This window comes from Thalassophryne amazonica, chromosome 20 (genome assembly GCF_902500255.1).
Source record: "Thalassophryne amazonica chromosome 20, fThaAma1.1, whole genome shotgun sequence".
NCBI lineage: Eukaryota > Metazoa > Chordata > Actinopteri > Batrachoidiformes > Batrachoididae > Thalassophryne > Thalassophryne amazonica.
Window position 1 is genome coordinate 4,981,303 of NC_047122.1, and position 15,239 is coordinate 4,996,541.

Consider the following 15,239-nt stretch of genomic DNA (forward strand, 5'->3'; position numbering starts at 1 on the left):
AAAGGGCGGAACAGAGAGACACCAAGTGGAACAGAGATGTACAGGGCATAATTGAGCAGAACAGAGAAACACAGAGTGGAACAGAAAGTCACAGGGCAGAACAAAGAGACACAGAGTGGAACAGAGAGACACAGAGTGGAACAGAGAAGCACAGAGGGGAACAGAGAAGCACAGAGTGGAACAGAGAAACACCAAGCAGAACAGAGAGGCACAGAGCAGAACAGAGAGGCACAGAGTGGAACAGAGAGTCACAGGGCAGAACAGAGAGACACAGAGTGGAACAGAGAGACAGAGAATGGAACAGAGAAGCACAGAGGGGAACAGAGAAGCACAGAGTGGAACAGAGAAACACAGAGCAGAACAGAGAGGCACACAGCAGAACAGAGAGGCACAGAGTGACACAGAGCATTACAGAGTGAAACAGAGAGGCACAGAGCAGAACACAGCAAAACAGCAGAACAGAGAGGCACAGGGTGGAACAGAGGCAAAGGGCAGAAGAGAGACACCAAGCGGAAAAGAGAGACACAGAGCGGAACGGAGGGTACAGAGCAGAACAGCAGATCAGAGCAGCACAGAGCGGTTTGAGTGAGGCATTTTCTCTGTCAAACTCCACAGATCCAAGGAAACAGATTTGTATCTGAGCAGAACACAGTGGCACAGGGCAGAACAGCAGAACAGATGAGAACAGACAGGCACAGAGCAGAACAGAGAGGAACAGAGTGCAACAAAGAGGCACAGAGCAGAACAGAGAGGAACAGAGTGGAACAGAGAGGAACAGAGTGGAACAAAGAGGTACAGGGCAGAACAGAGCAGAGCACAGAGACACAGAGCGGAACAGAGAGTCCCAGGGCAGAACAGAGAGACACAGAGCAGAACAGTGAAAAACAGAGCAGAACAGAGAGGCACAGAGGGGAACAGTGATTCACAGGGCAGAACAGAGAGGCACAGAACGGAACAGAGAGTCACAAAATGGAACAGAGAGGCACAGAGCAGAACAGAGAGATACAGGGCAGAACAGAGACACAGAGTGGAACAGAGGGGTACAGGGCAGAAAAGAGCAGAACACAGTGGCACAGGGCAGAACAGAGAGACACAGAGTGGAACAGAGAGACACAGAGTGGAAAAGAGAGGAACAGTGCAGAGGAGAGAGTCACAGAGTGGAACAGAGAGGCACAGAGAGACACAAAGTGGAACAGTGAGACACAGAGCAGAACAGAGACACAGAGCAGAACAGAGAGTCACAGGGAAGAACAGCGAATCACACGGCAGAACAGAGCAGCACAGAGCGGAATAGAGAGTCACAGGGTGGTACAGAGAGACACAGAGTGGAACACAGAGCCGAACAGAGAGACACAGGGCAGAACAGAGAGCCACAGAGACACAGAGCGGAACAGAGAGTCCCAGGGCAGAACAGAGAGACACAGAGCAGAACAGTGAAAAACAGAGCAGAACAGAGAGGCACAGAGGGGAACAGTGATTCACAGGGCAGAACAGAGACTCACAGAGCGGAACAGAGAGGAACAAGGCAGAAAGGGGCAGAAAAGAGAGACACCAAGTGGAACAGAGAGGTACAGAGTATAACAGAGCGGAACAGAGAGACACAGAGTGGAACAGAGAAACACAGAGCAGAACAGAGAGGCACACAGCAGAACAGAGAGGCACAGAGTGACACAGAGCATTACAGAGTGAAACAGAGAGGCACAGAGCAGAACACAGCAAAACAGCAGAACAGAGAGGCACAGGGTGGAACAGAGGCAAAGGGCAGAAGAGAGACACCAAGCGGAAAAGAGAGACACAGAGCGGAACGGAGGGTACAGAGCAGAACAGCAGATCAGAGCAGCACAGAGCGGTTTGAGTGAGGCATTTTCTCTGTCAAACTCCACAGATCCAAGGAAACAGATTTGTATCCAAGCAGAACACAGTGGCACAGGGCAGAACAGCAGAACAGATGAGAACAGACAGGCACAGAGCAGAACAGAGAGGAACAGAGTGCAACAAAGAGGCACAGAGCAGAACAGAGAGGAACAGAGTAGAACAGAGAGGAACAGAGTGGAACAAAGAGGTACAGGGCAGAACAGAGCAGAGCACAGAGACACAGAGCGGAACAGAGAGTCCCAGGGCAGAACAGAGAGACACAGAGCAGAACAGTGAAAAACAGAGCAGAACAGAGAGGCACAGAGGGGAACAGTGATTCACAGGGCAGAACAGAGAGGCACAGAACGGAACAGAGAGTCACAAAATGGAACAGAGAGGCACAGAGCAGAACAGAGAGATACAGGGCAGAACAGAGACACAGAGTGGAACAGAGGGGTACAGGGCAGAAAAGAGCAGAACACAGTGGCACAGGGCAGAACAGAGAGACACAGAGTGGAACAGAGAGACACAGAGTGGAAAAGAGAGGAACAGTGCAGAGGAGAGAGTCACAGAGTGGAACAGAGAGGCACAGAGAGACACAAAGTGGAACAGTGAGACACAGAGCAGAACAGAGACACAGAGCAGAACAGAGAGTCACAGGGAAGAACAGCGAATCACACGGCAGAACAGAGCAGCACAGAGCGGAATAGAGAGTCACAGGGTGGTACAGAGAGACACAGAGTGGAACACAGAGCCGAACAGAGAGACACAGGGCAGAACAGAGAGCCACAGAGACACAGAGCGGAACAGAGAGTCCCAGGGCAGAACAGAGAGACACAGAGCAGAACAGTGAAAAACAGAGCAGAACAGAGAGGCACAGAGGGGAACAGTGATTCACAGGGCAGAACAGAGACTCACAGAGCGGAACAGAGAGGAACAAGGCAGAAAGGGGCAGAAAAGAGAGACACCAAGTGGAACAGAGAGGTACAGAGTATAACAGAGCGGAACAGAGAGACACAGAGTGGAACAGAGAGACACAGGGTGGTACAGAGAGACACATAGTGTAACACAGAGCGGAACAGAGAGACACAGGGCAGAACAGAGAGCCACAGAGTGAAACAGAGAGACACAGAGCAGAACAGAGAGTCACAGAGCGGAACAGAGAGGAACAAGGCAGAAAAGGGCAGAAAAGAGAGACACCAAGTGGAACAGAGAGGTACAGAGTATAACAGAGCGGAACAGAGAGACACAGAGCGGAACAGAGTCACAGGGCAGAACAGAGAGACACAGAGTGGAACAGAGAGACACATTCTGGAACATAGAGGCACAGAGTGGAACAGAGAGACACAGAGTGGAACAGAGAGACACAGGGTGGTACAGAGAGACACATAGTGGAACACAGAGTGGAACAGACAGACACAGGGCAGAACAGAGAGCCACAGAGTGAAGCAGAGAGACACAGAGCAGAACAGAAAGTCACAGATTGGAACAGAGAGGAACAAGGCAGAAAAGGGAGACACCAATTGGAACCGAGAGGTACAGGGCATAACAGAGCGGAACAGAGAGACACAGAGCAGAACAGAGTGTCACAGGGCAGAACAGAGAGACACAGAGTGGAACAGAGAGACACATTCTGGAACATAGAGGCACAGAGTGGAACAGAGAGACACAGAGCGGAACAGAGTGTCACAGTTCAGAACACAGTGGAACAGAGCTGAACAGACAGGCACAGAGCGGAGCATAGAGTCACAGGGTAGGACAGAGAGACACAGAGTGGAACAGAGAGACACATAGTGGAACAGAGAGGCACAGAGTGGAACAGAGAGACACAGAGTGGAACAGAGTGTCACAGGGCAGAACAGAGTGTCACATGGCAACACAGAGAGTCACAGGGCAGAACAAAGTGGCACAGAGCAGAAGAGAGAGTCACAGAGTGGAACAGAGAGGCACAGAGAGACACAAAGTGGAACAGTGAGACACAGAGCAGAACAGAGAGACACAGAGCAAAACAGAGAGTCACAGGGAAGAACAGACAGTCACAGAGCTGAACAGAGAGTCACAGGGCAGAACAGAGTCACACGACAGAACAGAGCAGCACAGGACGTAACAGAGAGTCACAGAGTGGAACAGAGCAGAACAAAGCAGCACAGAGTGGCACAGGGTAGAAAATAGCAGCACAGACCACAGCAGACAGGCACAGAGTGGAACACAGCAGTACAGAATGGAACAAAGAGGCACAGTGAAGAACAGAGCAGAACAGAGAGGTACAGAGTGGAACAGAGAGACACAGAGCGGAACAGAGAAGCACTGGCCAGAACAGAGAGACACAGAGTGGAATGGGGAGACACAGAGCAGAACAGAGTGGAACAGAGAGACACAGGGTAGAACAGAGAGTCACAGAGTGGAACAGACAGGCACAGAGCGGAACAGAGAGACACAGGGCAGAACAGAGAGGCACAGAGCGGAACACCATGGTACAGAGCAGAACAGAGAGACACAGGGCAGAACAGAGCAGAACAAAGAAACACAGAGTGGAATAGAAAGGCACAGGGCAGAACAGAGTGGAACAGAGAGACACAGAGCGGAACAGAGAGACACAGGGCAGAACTGAGAGTCACAGTGTGCAACAGAGAGGCACAGAGCAGAACAGAGACACAGAGCACAACAGAGAGAGACACAGATTGGAATAGAGAGGCACAGAGCAGAAAAGAGAGAGACAGAGCAGAACAGCGAGGCACAGGGTCGAACAAAGCGTAACAGAGAGACACAGAGCGAAACAGAGAGGCACAGGGCAGAACAGAGAGTCACAGAGAAAAATAGAGAGGCATAGAGTGGCACAGGGTAGATCACAGCAACACAGAGCAGAACAGAGAGACACAAAGCAGAACAGAGAGGCACAGGGCAGAACACAGCAAAACAGAGAGTCACAGAGCAAAACAGAGAGGCACAGGGCAGAACAGAGTGGAACAGAGAGACACAGAGCAGAACAGAGAAGCACAATGCAGAACAGAGAGGCACAGAGCGGAACAGAGAGACACAGAGCAGAACAGAGAGGCACAGGGCAGAACATAGTGGAACAGAGAGGCACAGAGTGGAACAGAGAGACACAGGGCAGAACCGAGAGTCACAGTGTTCAACAGAGAGGCACAGAGCGGAACAGAGACACAGAGCGCAACACGGCGGCACAGAGCTGAACAGAGCCACAGAGAGTGGAACAGAGAGGCACAGAGCAGAACAGAGAGGCAATTTCAATTTCAAATTCAATTTATTGTCCTTTATATAGTGCCAAATCACAACAGAGTTGCCTCAAGACGCTTCACACAGGTAAGGTCTAACCTTACCAACCCCCAGAGCAACAGTGGTAACGAAAAACTCCCTCTGAGGAAGAAACCTCAAGCAGACCAGACTCAAAGGGGTGACGCTCTGCTTGGGCCATGCTACAAACATAAATTACAGAAATAATTCACAGAACAATTCACGGACGAATATACAAGATTTGCTGTTGGTGCACAGGACAGGAGGGTCTCCAACACAAGCACAACTCCCATCTCTGTATGGAGCTGCACCTTAAACAGAGGAAAAAACAGAATCAGGCATCAGAAAGACAAAAAATACTGTATAATTTGCCAGCATTAATTAACAAGAAAAACAGAAGAAATACTGAGGTGATCACTGGCCGCTAGCCCTAAGCTTCACTAAAAGACCCAGAATTTAGGTGAAGTTGAGGCCGCGGCCCGCTCCAATTACTCATAACATGAATTAAAAGAGTAAAAAGCATAAAACAAAACTGTATGAGTATGCTAGCCATATGAAAGGGAAAATAAGTGCGTCGTAAGTCTGGACTTGAAAGTCTCCACAGAATCTGATTGTTTTATTGATGCAGGGAGACCATTCCACAGAACAGGGGCATGATAAGAGAAAGCTCTGTGACGCGCAGACTTCTTATAAAAAAGTAGTCCTGCACCCTGAGAACGTAAAGCCCGGGCCGGTACGTAAGGTTTAATTAGGTCAGCTAGGTAGGGAGGTGCCAGTCCATGAATAATTTTATAGGTTAGTAGCAGAACCTTAAAATCTGATCTCACTGGGATAGGAAGCCAGTGAAGAGACGCCAAAATGGGTGTAATGTGGTCGAACTTTCTGCTTCATGTCAAAAGTCTGGCTGCAGCATTTTGAACCAATTGGAGAGCCCTGATGCTAGACTGCGGTAAACCAGAAAATAGAACATTGCAGTAGTCCAATCTAGAAGAGATGAACGCATGGATCAGGGTCTCAGCATCAGCCATAGACAGGATTGGATGAATCTTCGCTATATTTCGCAGGTGGAAGAAAGCAGTCCTAGTAATATTCCTAATATGGAGGCCAAAGGACAATGAAGGATCAAAAATTACCCCAAGGTTCCTCACTTTGTCAGTGTGATGTATGACAGACAGGCCTAGGCTGAGTGTTAACTGGTCAAATTGATGCCGATGTCTCACTGGACCAAGAACCATCATTTCAGTCTTTTCAGAGTTTAAAAGTAGGAAGTTTCTAGACATCCAACTGCTGCAAGGCAGTGAGAAGGATTTTATGTGAACGAGATTACCAGCAGTTATCGGCATATATAACTGAGTATCATCTGCATAGCAGTGAAAGGTAATCCCAAAACGCCGCAATATGTGCCCAAGGGGTGCTATATAAAGGGAGAAAAGCAAGGGCCTAAGACAGACCCCTGAGGAACCCCAAATTTCATGTCACTAAGGTTAGAGGTAGTGTTACTGTACAAAACACAGTGAGAACGACTGGTCAAGTATGACGTCAGCTGTTGGGAAAGTGTAGGAACACGGACCCACAACAGGGGGCGCAAATGAACGGACAATGGAGTAAGTCAAAATAACAACGCTTTACTGTTGTGAATGTGCACAACGAATACAACCAATTACAGAATTGGACAAAAGTCAATACACAAAGGTGTCGTGTGGGCAGGCTCGAAGATAGGAGACGCCTCTCCAAGGTAAGACCGGAACCACACGGCTTCCTCCGCCACAGGTCCCCGGGTATACTGGAGCCGCCAAGTCCCGAACTCCCAGGTGGCCACTGCCTCCGCGTGTCGGACCTGGTACTGCTGGCGAGGGAAAAAGAACAGTTAGATGGGGGCGCGTTTGCACCCAGAACTCCGAACGGCAGGAAAGGTACCTCCACCTCTCGTTGGAACAGTAACCAATAACTAGCTCAGTCAAATGCTGTGTACTCAGTAGGCTTTGATACGTCACCTCTCTGGTAGAAACGATATCTCGGCAATGAGGTGGAGATGCCGTCCTGCTGATATACCCGACTGATGATTGCTGTCAGCTGTCTCAGGTGATGGGTGACAGCTGTCACCTTGGCTGCTCCTGTGAGGCGGCGGCGCCCTCTGGTGCCTGGAGCCCGCACTCCAGGCAGGGCGCCCTCTGGTGGTGGCGGGCCAGCAGTACCTCCTCTTCAGCGGCCCACACAACAGGACCCCCCCCTCAACGGGCGCCTCCTGGCGCCCGACCGGGCTTGTCCGGGTGGCGACGGTAGAAGTCGGCCAGGAGGGCTGGGTCCAGGATGAAGCTCCTCTTCACCCAGGAGCGTTCTTCAGGGCCGTACCCCTCCCAGTCCACCAGATATTGAAAGCCCCGGCCCATCCGTCGGACGTCCAACAACCGGCGCACTGTCCAAGCCGGCTCGCCATCGATGATCCGGGCAGGAGGTGGCGCCGGACCAGGTGTACAGAGGGGCGAGGTGTGATGGGGCTTGATTTTTGACACATGGAATACTGGATGGATCCGCAGTGAGGCTGGAAGCTGAAGCCTCACTGCGGCGGGATTGATGACCTTGAGAATTTTAAACGGACCTATGTACCTGTCTTGGAGTTTTGGGGAGGCCACTTGCAGTGGAATGTCCTTGGTGGACAACCACACTTCCTGCCCGGGGCGATACGTAGGGGCCGGGGACCGCCGCCGGTCTGCATGGGTCTTCGCCCTCATCCGGGCCTTCAGCAAAGCAGAACGGGCGGCACGCCACACCCGACGGCACTTCCGCAGGTGGGCCTGGACCGAGGGCACACCGACCTCTCCCTCAACCACCGGGAACAACGGGGGCTGATACCCCAAACACACCTCAAAGGGGGAGAGGCCGGTGGCTGATGACACTTGACTGTTGTGGGCGTACTCGATCCAGGCCAGATGAGTACTCCAGGCCGCCGGGTGCGCGGCTGTCACACAACGCAGTGTTTGCTCCATTTCTTGATTGGCCTGCTCTGCTTGCCCGTTGGTCTGGGGGTGATACCCGGACGAGAGACTGACCGTGGCCCCCAGTTCCCGGCAAAAGCTCCTCCAGACATGCGAGGAGAACTGGGGACCGCGATCGGAGACGATGTCTGAAGGTATTCCATGCAGGCGGACGACGTGGTGGACCAGGAGGTCCGCTGTCTCCTGGGCCGATGGGAGCTTCGGGAGGGCCACGAAGTGGGCCGCCTTGGAGAATCGGTCCACTATCGTGAGGATCACGGTGTTTCCCTGGGACGGCGGGAGGCCCGTGACAAAATCCAGGCCGATGTGGGACCAGGGGCGATGAGGCACGGGCAGCGGCTGTAGCAGTCCCGGAGCCTTGCGATGGTCGGCCTTGCCCCTGGCACAGGTGGTGCAGGCCTGGATATAATCCCGGACGTCGGCCTCCAGGGACGCCCACCAGAAGCGCTGCCGGACAACTGCCACGGTTCTTCGCACCCCTGGGTGACAGGAGAGCTTGGAGCCGTGACAGAAGTCCAGGACTGCAGCCCTAGCCTCTGGTGGGACGTAAAGTCTGTTCTTTGGTCCAGCCCCGGGGTCCGGGCTTCGTGCCAGGGCCTCCCGGACGGTTCTCTCTACGTCCCAGGTGAGGGTGGCCACGATAGTGGACTCCGGGATGATGGGTTCCGGTGGATCCGACAACTCCGCCTTGACCTCGTCTTCGTGTACCCGGGACAAGGCATCCGACTTCTGGTTCTTGGTCCCGGGCCGGTAGGTGATGCGGAAGTCAAAACGGCCGAAGAACAGTGACCAGCGGGCTTGCCTGGGATTCAGCCGCTTGGCGGTCCTGATATATTCCAGGTTCCGGTGGTCAGTGAAAACCGTGAATGGCACGGACGTTCCCTCCAACAGGTGTCTCCACTCTTCAAGAGCCTCTTTCACCGCAAGGAGTTCTCGGTTGCCGACGTCATAGTTCCGTTCAGCCGGGGTCAACCTGCGGGAAAAATAGGCACACGGATGAAGGACCTTATCGGTCTTCCCGCTCTGGGACAGCACAGCTCCTATCCCTGAGTCTGAGGCGTCCACTTCAACCACTAACTGGCGACTAGGATCGGGCTGCACCAGAACGGGTGCAGACGAGAAGCGCTGTTTCAACTCCTTGAACGCGGCATCGCAACGATCCGACCAGGTGAAGGGGACTTTTGGTGAGGTCAGGGCTGTCAGGGGGCTAACAACCTGGCTGTAGCCCTTAATGAACCTCCTGTAGAAATTTGCAAAGCCGAGGAACTGTTGCAGCTTCCTACGGCTTGTGGGTTGGGGCCAGTCTCTCACCGCTGCAACCTTGGCCGGATCAGGAGCGACGGAGTTGGGGGAGATGATGAACCCCAGGAAGGACAAAGAGGTGCGGTGAAACTCACACTTCTCGCCCTTAACAAACAGCCGGTTCTCCAATAACCGCTGCAGGACCTGACGTACATGTCGGACATGAGTCTCAGGATCCGGAGAAAAGATGAGTATGTCGTCTAGATATACGAAGACGAATCGGTGCAGGAAGTCCCGCAAGACATCATTAACCAATGCTTGGAACGTCGCGGGAGCATTTGTAAGACCGAATGGCATGACCAGGTACTCAAAATGACCCAACGGGGTGTTAAATGCCGTCTTCCACTCGTCTCCCTTCCGGATCCGAACCAGGTGATACGCATTCCTAAGATCAAGCTTGGTGAATATCTTGGCTCCATGCAGGGGCGTGAACACCAAATCCAACAAGGGTAAGGGGTATCGGTTACGAACCGTGATTTCGTTCAGCCCCCTGTAATCAATGCATGGACGTAATCCGCCATCCTTTTTCCCCACAAAAAAGAAACCCGCACCCATCGGGGAGGTGGAATTCCGGATCAACCCGGCAGCCAAAGAGTCCCGGATGTAGGTCTCCATTGATTCGCGTTCAGGTCGTGAGAGGTTGTACAGCCTGCTGGACGGGAACTCAACGCCTGGAACCAAATCAATGGCACAATCATGCGGGGGAAGGGTGAGTGCCAGATCCTTGCTGAACACCTCCGCAAGGTCATGGTACTGCACCGGCACCGTCCCTAGATTGGGCGGGGCTCTGACCTCCTCCCTGGCCTGGGAACCAGGAGGAACCGAGGAACCTAAACATACCCGATGGCAGGTCTCGCTCCACTGGACCACTACCCCGGACGGCCAATCGATCCGGGGATTGTGTTTCAACATCCAGGGAAAACCTAAAATCACACGGGAGGTGGCCGGAGTTACAAAAAACTCGATCTCCTCCCGGTGATTCCCCGACACCACCAGAGTTACTGGTGGTGTCTTGTGAGTGATTGGAGGGAGTAGGGAGCCATCTAGTGCCCGTACCTGCACAGGCGAGGTAAGTGCCACCAGAGGGAACCCTATCTCCCTGGCCCATTTGCTATCAATCAAATTCCCTTCTGAGCCCGTGTCCACCAGTGCTGGGGCCTTCAGGGGATGGTGGGGGGGGTCGTTGGACAACCAGTGGAACGTCGCTGTCACGCACAGGGTCTACGGGAGGGAGAGCCGCAGCGGCGCCCGGAGGGCGCGCTTCCACCTGCGCGGCGAGAGCCTCCACCCTGCGGTTCAGGAGGGCGTTCTGCTCGGTCATTAAATCTAAGCGAGTCGTGAAAGCGGTGAGGATCCGCTGCAACTCACCGATTACCCCTCCTGCGGACGCCTGTGCGCCTTGTTCTTCCATTGGCCGTTCAACAGCCGGTTGACGCCCCTCGGGATCCATGACGCTGGCCGAGATATCCTGTTGGGAAAGTGTAGGAACACGGACCCACAACAGGGGGCGCAAATGAACGGACAATGGAGTAAGTCAAAATAACAACGCTTTACTGTTGTGAATGTGCACAACGAATACAACCAATTACAGAATTGGACAAAAGTCAATACACAAAGGTGTCGTGTGGGCAGGCTCGAAGATAGGAGACGCCTCTCCAAGGTAAGACCGGAACCACACGGCTTCCTCCGCCACAGGTCCCCGGGTATACTGGAGCCGCCAAGTCCCGAACTCCCAGGTGGCCACTGCCTCCGCGTGTCGGACCTGGTACTGCTGGCGAGGGAAAAAGAACAGTTAGATGGGGGCGCGTTTGCACCCAGAACTCCGAACGGCAGGAAAGGTACCTCCACCTCTCGTTGGAACAGTAACCAATAACTAGCTCAGTCAAATGCTGTGTACTCAGTAGGCTTTGATACGTCACCTCTCTGGTAGAAACGATATCTCGGCAATGAGGTGGAGATGCCGTCCTGCTGATATACCCGACTGATGATTGCTGTCAGCTGTCTCAGGTGATGGGTGACAGCTGTCACCTTGGCTGCTCCTGTGAGGCGGCGGCGCCCTCTGGTGCCTGGAGCCCGCACTCCAGGCAGGGCGCCCTCTGGTGGTGGCGGGCCAGCAGTACCTCCTCTTCAGCGGCCCACACAACAGTCAGCCATGAAATGGCACTCCCAGTAATCCCAAAATGATTCTCCAGCCTATCAAGTAGAATATGATGATCCACTGTGTCAAATGCAGCACTGAGATCTAACAGCAGCAGAACCGTAGTGGTGTCCGAGTCCACTGTAAGCAGAAGATCATTCACCACTTTAGTGAGAGCCGTCTCAGTGGAATGATATTTTCTAAAAGCAGACTGCAGTGGCTCAAAGAGATTATTCTCAGTAAGATAGTCTATGAGCTGTCGTGACACCACTTTTTCCAGAATTTTAGAGCAAAATGATAGATTTGATATCGGCCGATAGTTTTTCAATACACTAGGGTCAAGATTAGGTTTCTTAAGTAATGGTTTAATCACTGATTTGAAACTTTTAGGAACAGATCCAGAAGTTAAAGAAAGATTCATAATTTCCAGCACAATCAGCCCAAGAGTGGGCCACAGGCCATTAAACAGTTTTGTTGGTATAGGATCAAATAAACAGGTTGTCCTTTTTGTTGATGTTACGAGTTTCATCAGCATGTCTAGAGAGATACTATCAAATTCTGTAAATCTAGGTAATACCTCAGTAGTGGAGCCCACCTCAATAGCAGGGTGTAGTGGCTGGGTTAAGGCAGCTGGGATATGTTGAACCTAATGTCATCTATTTTCTTCTCAAAGTAATCTAGGAAATCTTGTGCTGTAAAAGGAGAGCGAGCTACAGGTGGTTGTCCATGAATAAGTGTTGCCACCATGTCGAACAAGAACTTTGAGTTATGCTTGTTTTTGTTGATCAAATCAGAGTAGTAAGTCCGCTTTGTCGCCAATAATGCATGCTTATAGTCTAAGATAGCATCACGCCACGCAAGATGAAATACTTCTGATTTTGAACGATGCCATTTCCGTTCTAGACCTCTTGCTTTATGCTTGAGGTCATGCAGATAATCATTAAACCAAGGTGACTGTGATTTGGGGGAGCGCAGTTTTAACACAGGTGGTGCAATCATGTCGAGTGTAGTTTTGAGCACTGAGTTTAAACTATCCACAAGTCTGTCTACTGACTGGGCATTTGTCAAAAGTGAGGCTAAGACATCAGGCAGTCTAGCTTCTAGTTCAGTCTTAGTTGAGGAGTTGATGCATCGCTGCAGTGATAAATAAGGTTGTTGTTCCACTAAACACGGCAGCGAAACTGTAAACTTAATCAGAGACCACTGATGTAAGAGGCATGATGTCAATATTCGTGACAGCAATACCACGTGCGAGAACCAGATCCAGGGTATTTCCACTAATGTGCGTCAAATCCCGAATGCATTGCGGAAATCCTAATGCATCCACAATTTCCATAAATGATTTGCAGAGGGGATCAGAAGGCTTATTTATATGAACGTTAAAGTCACCAATGATCAGAATGTTATCTGCACTCATTGACAAGTTAGAGATGAACGCACCAAATTCATCTAAGAATTCAGAATATGGGCCAGGAGACCTATATACAGTGAAAAAGTAATACGGCTGATTTTTGTTCTCTGACCTTGGCAATGCGTAATATCCTGAGCGGAGCGGAGAATCAGATGCTCAAACGAGTTATATTTGTGACCTCCAACAGCTAATAAGCTAAACCTAGATTTATAAATAAGAGCAACACACCCGCCTTGCTTCACATCACGAGGGACATGACTAAATGTATATGCTGGTGGGCAGGCTTCATTTAAGGGGAGGACAGCTGTAGGTTTAAGCTATGTTTCACATAACCCAATCATATCTAAGTGATGATCAATAATTAAATCATTAATCAACAATGATTTTGAGGACAGTGATCTTATGTTAATGAGACAAAGTCTAAGGACCTCAGTTCCCAAACAGTTGAACTGTTTGGGTTTAGGGGTGGTTCCAGAGTAGCATATATAAGATGCCTAGAAGTAGGTTTAGGTTTGAGACATTCCACGCGCGTTGTAGGTAGCAGACACAAAATCTTTGCTATTACTGGAACAACCACTGGGCCATCCTCAATTTCAACATGATCCAATGTAGTAATGGGTATTAAGTTTGCAAAGCATATCCCTCTGTGATTTTTATGGACACGTCTATGGGAGCAGGCCACAATCTCAACTTGTTGAATTTCCCTCCCTGGCAGATAAACTGCACTATCACCATAGTGGCACAAAGCAGAACAGAGACACAGAGCGGAACACAGCAGCACAGAGCGGAACAGAGAGACACAGAGTGGAACACAGAGGCACAGGGCAGAACAGAGTGGAACAGAGAGGCACAGAGTGGAACAGAGAGGCACAGAGCAGAACAGAGAGGCATAGAGCGGAACACTGCAGTACAGAGTGGAACAGAGAGACACAGGGCAGAACAGAGCGGAACTGAGAGACACAGAGAGGCATAGAGTGGAACACAGCGGTACAGAGCAGAACAGAGAGACACAGAGCAGAACAGAGAGGCACAGGGCAGAACAGAGCAGAACAGAGAGGCACAGGGCAGAACAGAGTGGAACACAGAGACACAGAGCGGAACAGAGAGGCACAGGGTGGAACACAGAGGCACAGAGCAGAACAGAGAGACACAGAGCAGAACAGAGAGGCACAGGGCAGAACAGAGAGACACAGAGCGGAACAGAGACAGAAAGTGGAACACAGCGGCACAGAGCGGAACAGAGAGACACAGAGCAGAACAGAGAGGCACAGGGCAGAACAGAATGGAACAGAGAGATACAGAGCAGAACAGAGAGGCACAGGGCAGAACACAGTGGAACAGAGAGACAGAGAGTGGAACACAGCGAGACAGAGTGGAACAGAGAGGCACAGGGCAGAACAGAGTGGAACAGAGAGACACAGAGCGGAAGAGAGAGGCACAGGGCAGAACAGAGCGTAACAGAGAGACACAGAGTGGAACAGAGATGCACAGGGCAGAACAGAGTGGAACAGAGAGATACAGAGCGGAACAGAGAGACACAGAGCAGAACAGAGAGGCACAGAGCAGAACAGAGAGGCACAGAGCGGAACAGAGACAGAGAGTGGAACAGAGACACATAGCAGAACAGAGAGGCACCGAGAGGAACAGAGAGGCACAGAGAAACACTAAGCGGAACAGAGAGACACAGAGCAGAACAGAGAGACACAGGGCAGAACAGAGTGGAACAGAGAGACACAGAGTGGAACAGAGAGGCACAGGGCAGAACACAGCGGAACAGAGAGACACAGAGTGGAACAGAGAGGCACAGGGCACAACAGAGTGGAACAGACACACACAGCGGAACAGAGAGGAACAGGGCAGAACACAGTGGAACAGAGAGACACAGAGCGGAACAGAGAGGCACAGGGCAGAACAGAGTGGAACACAGAGACACAGAGCGGAACAGAGAGGCACAGGGTGAAACACAGAGGCACAGAGCAGAACAGAGAGACACAGAGTGGAACAGAGAGGCACAGAGCAGAACAGAGTGGAACAGAGAGACACAGAGCGGAACAGAGAGGCACAGCGCAGAACAGAGTGGAACACAGAGAGACAGAGTGGAACAGAGAGGCACAGGGCAGAACAAAGTGGAACAGAGAGACACAGAGCGGAACAGAGAGGCACAGGGCAGAACAGAGCGGAACAGAGAGTCACAGAGTGGAACAGAGAGGCACAGGGCAGAACAGAGTGAACAGAGAGACACAGAGCGGAACAGAGAGACACAGTGTGGAACAGAGAGACACAG

At 51.6% G+C, this 15,239-nt stretch overlaps 2 protein-coding genes across 2 annotated transcripts; both read left to right on the forward strand.

The window, feature by feature from the left end:
• The first annotated feature begins 969 nt into the window (after positions 1–969).
• Positions 970–1,437, forward strand: LOC117502347 (octapeptide-repeat protein T2-like). Its single transcript, XM_034161385.1, has one exon. It carries the CDS (start codon positions 970–972, stop codon positions 1,435–1,437), a length of 468 nt encoding a protein of 155 aa, XP_034017276.1.
• An 802-nt stretch (positions 1,438–2,239) lies between these two features.
• On the forward strand, positions 2,240–2,707 carry LOC117502349 (octapeptide-repeat protein T2-like). The gene has a single exon (XM_034161386.1). It carries the CDS (start codon positions 2,240–2,242, stop codon positions 2,705–2,707), a length of 468 nt encoding a protein of 155 aa, XP_034017277.1.
• Positions 2,708–15,239: the final 12,532 nt, after the last annotated feature.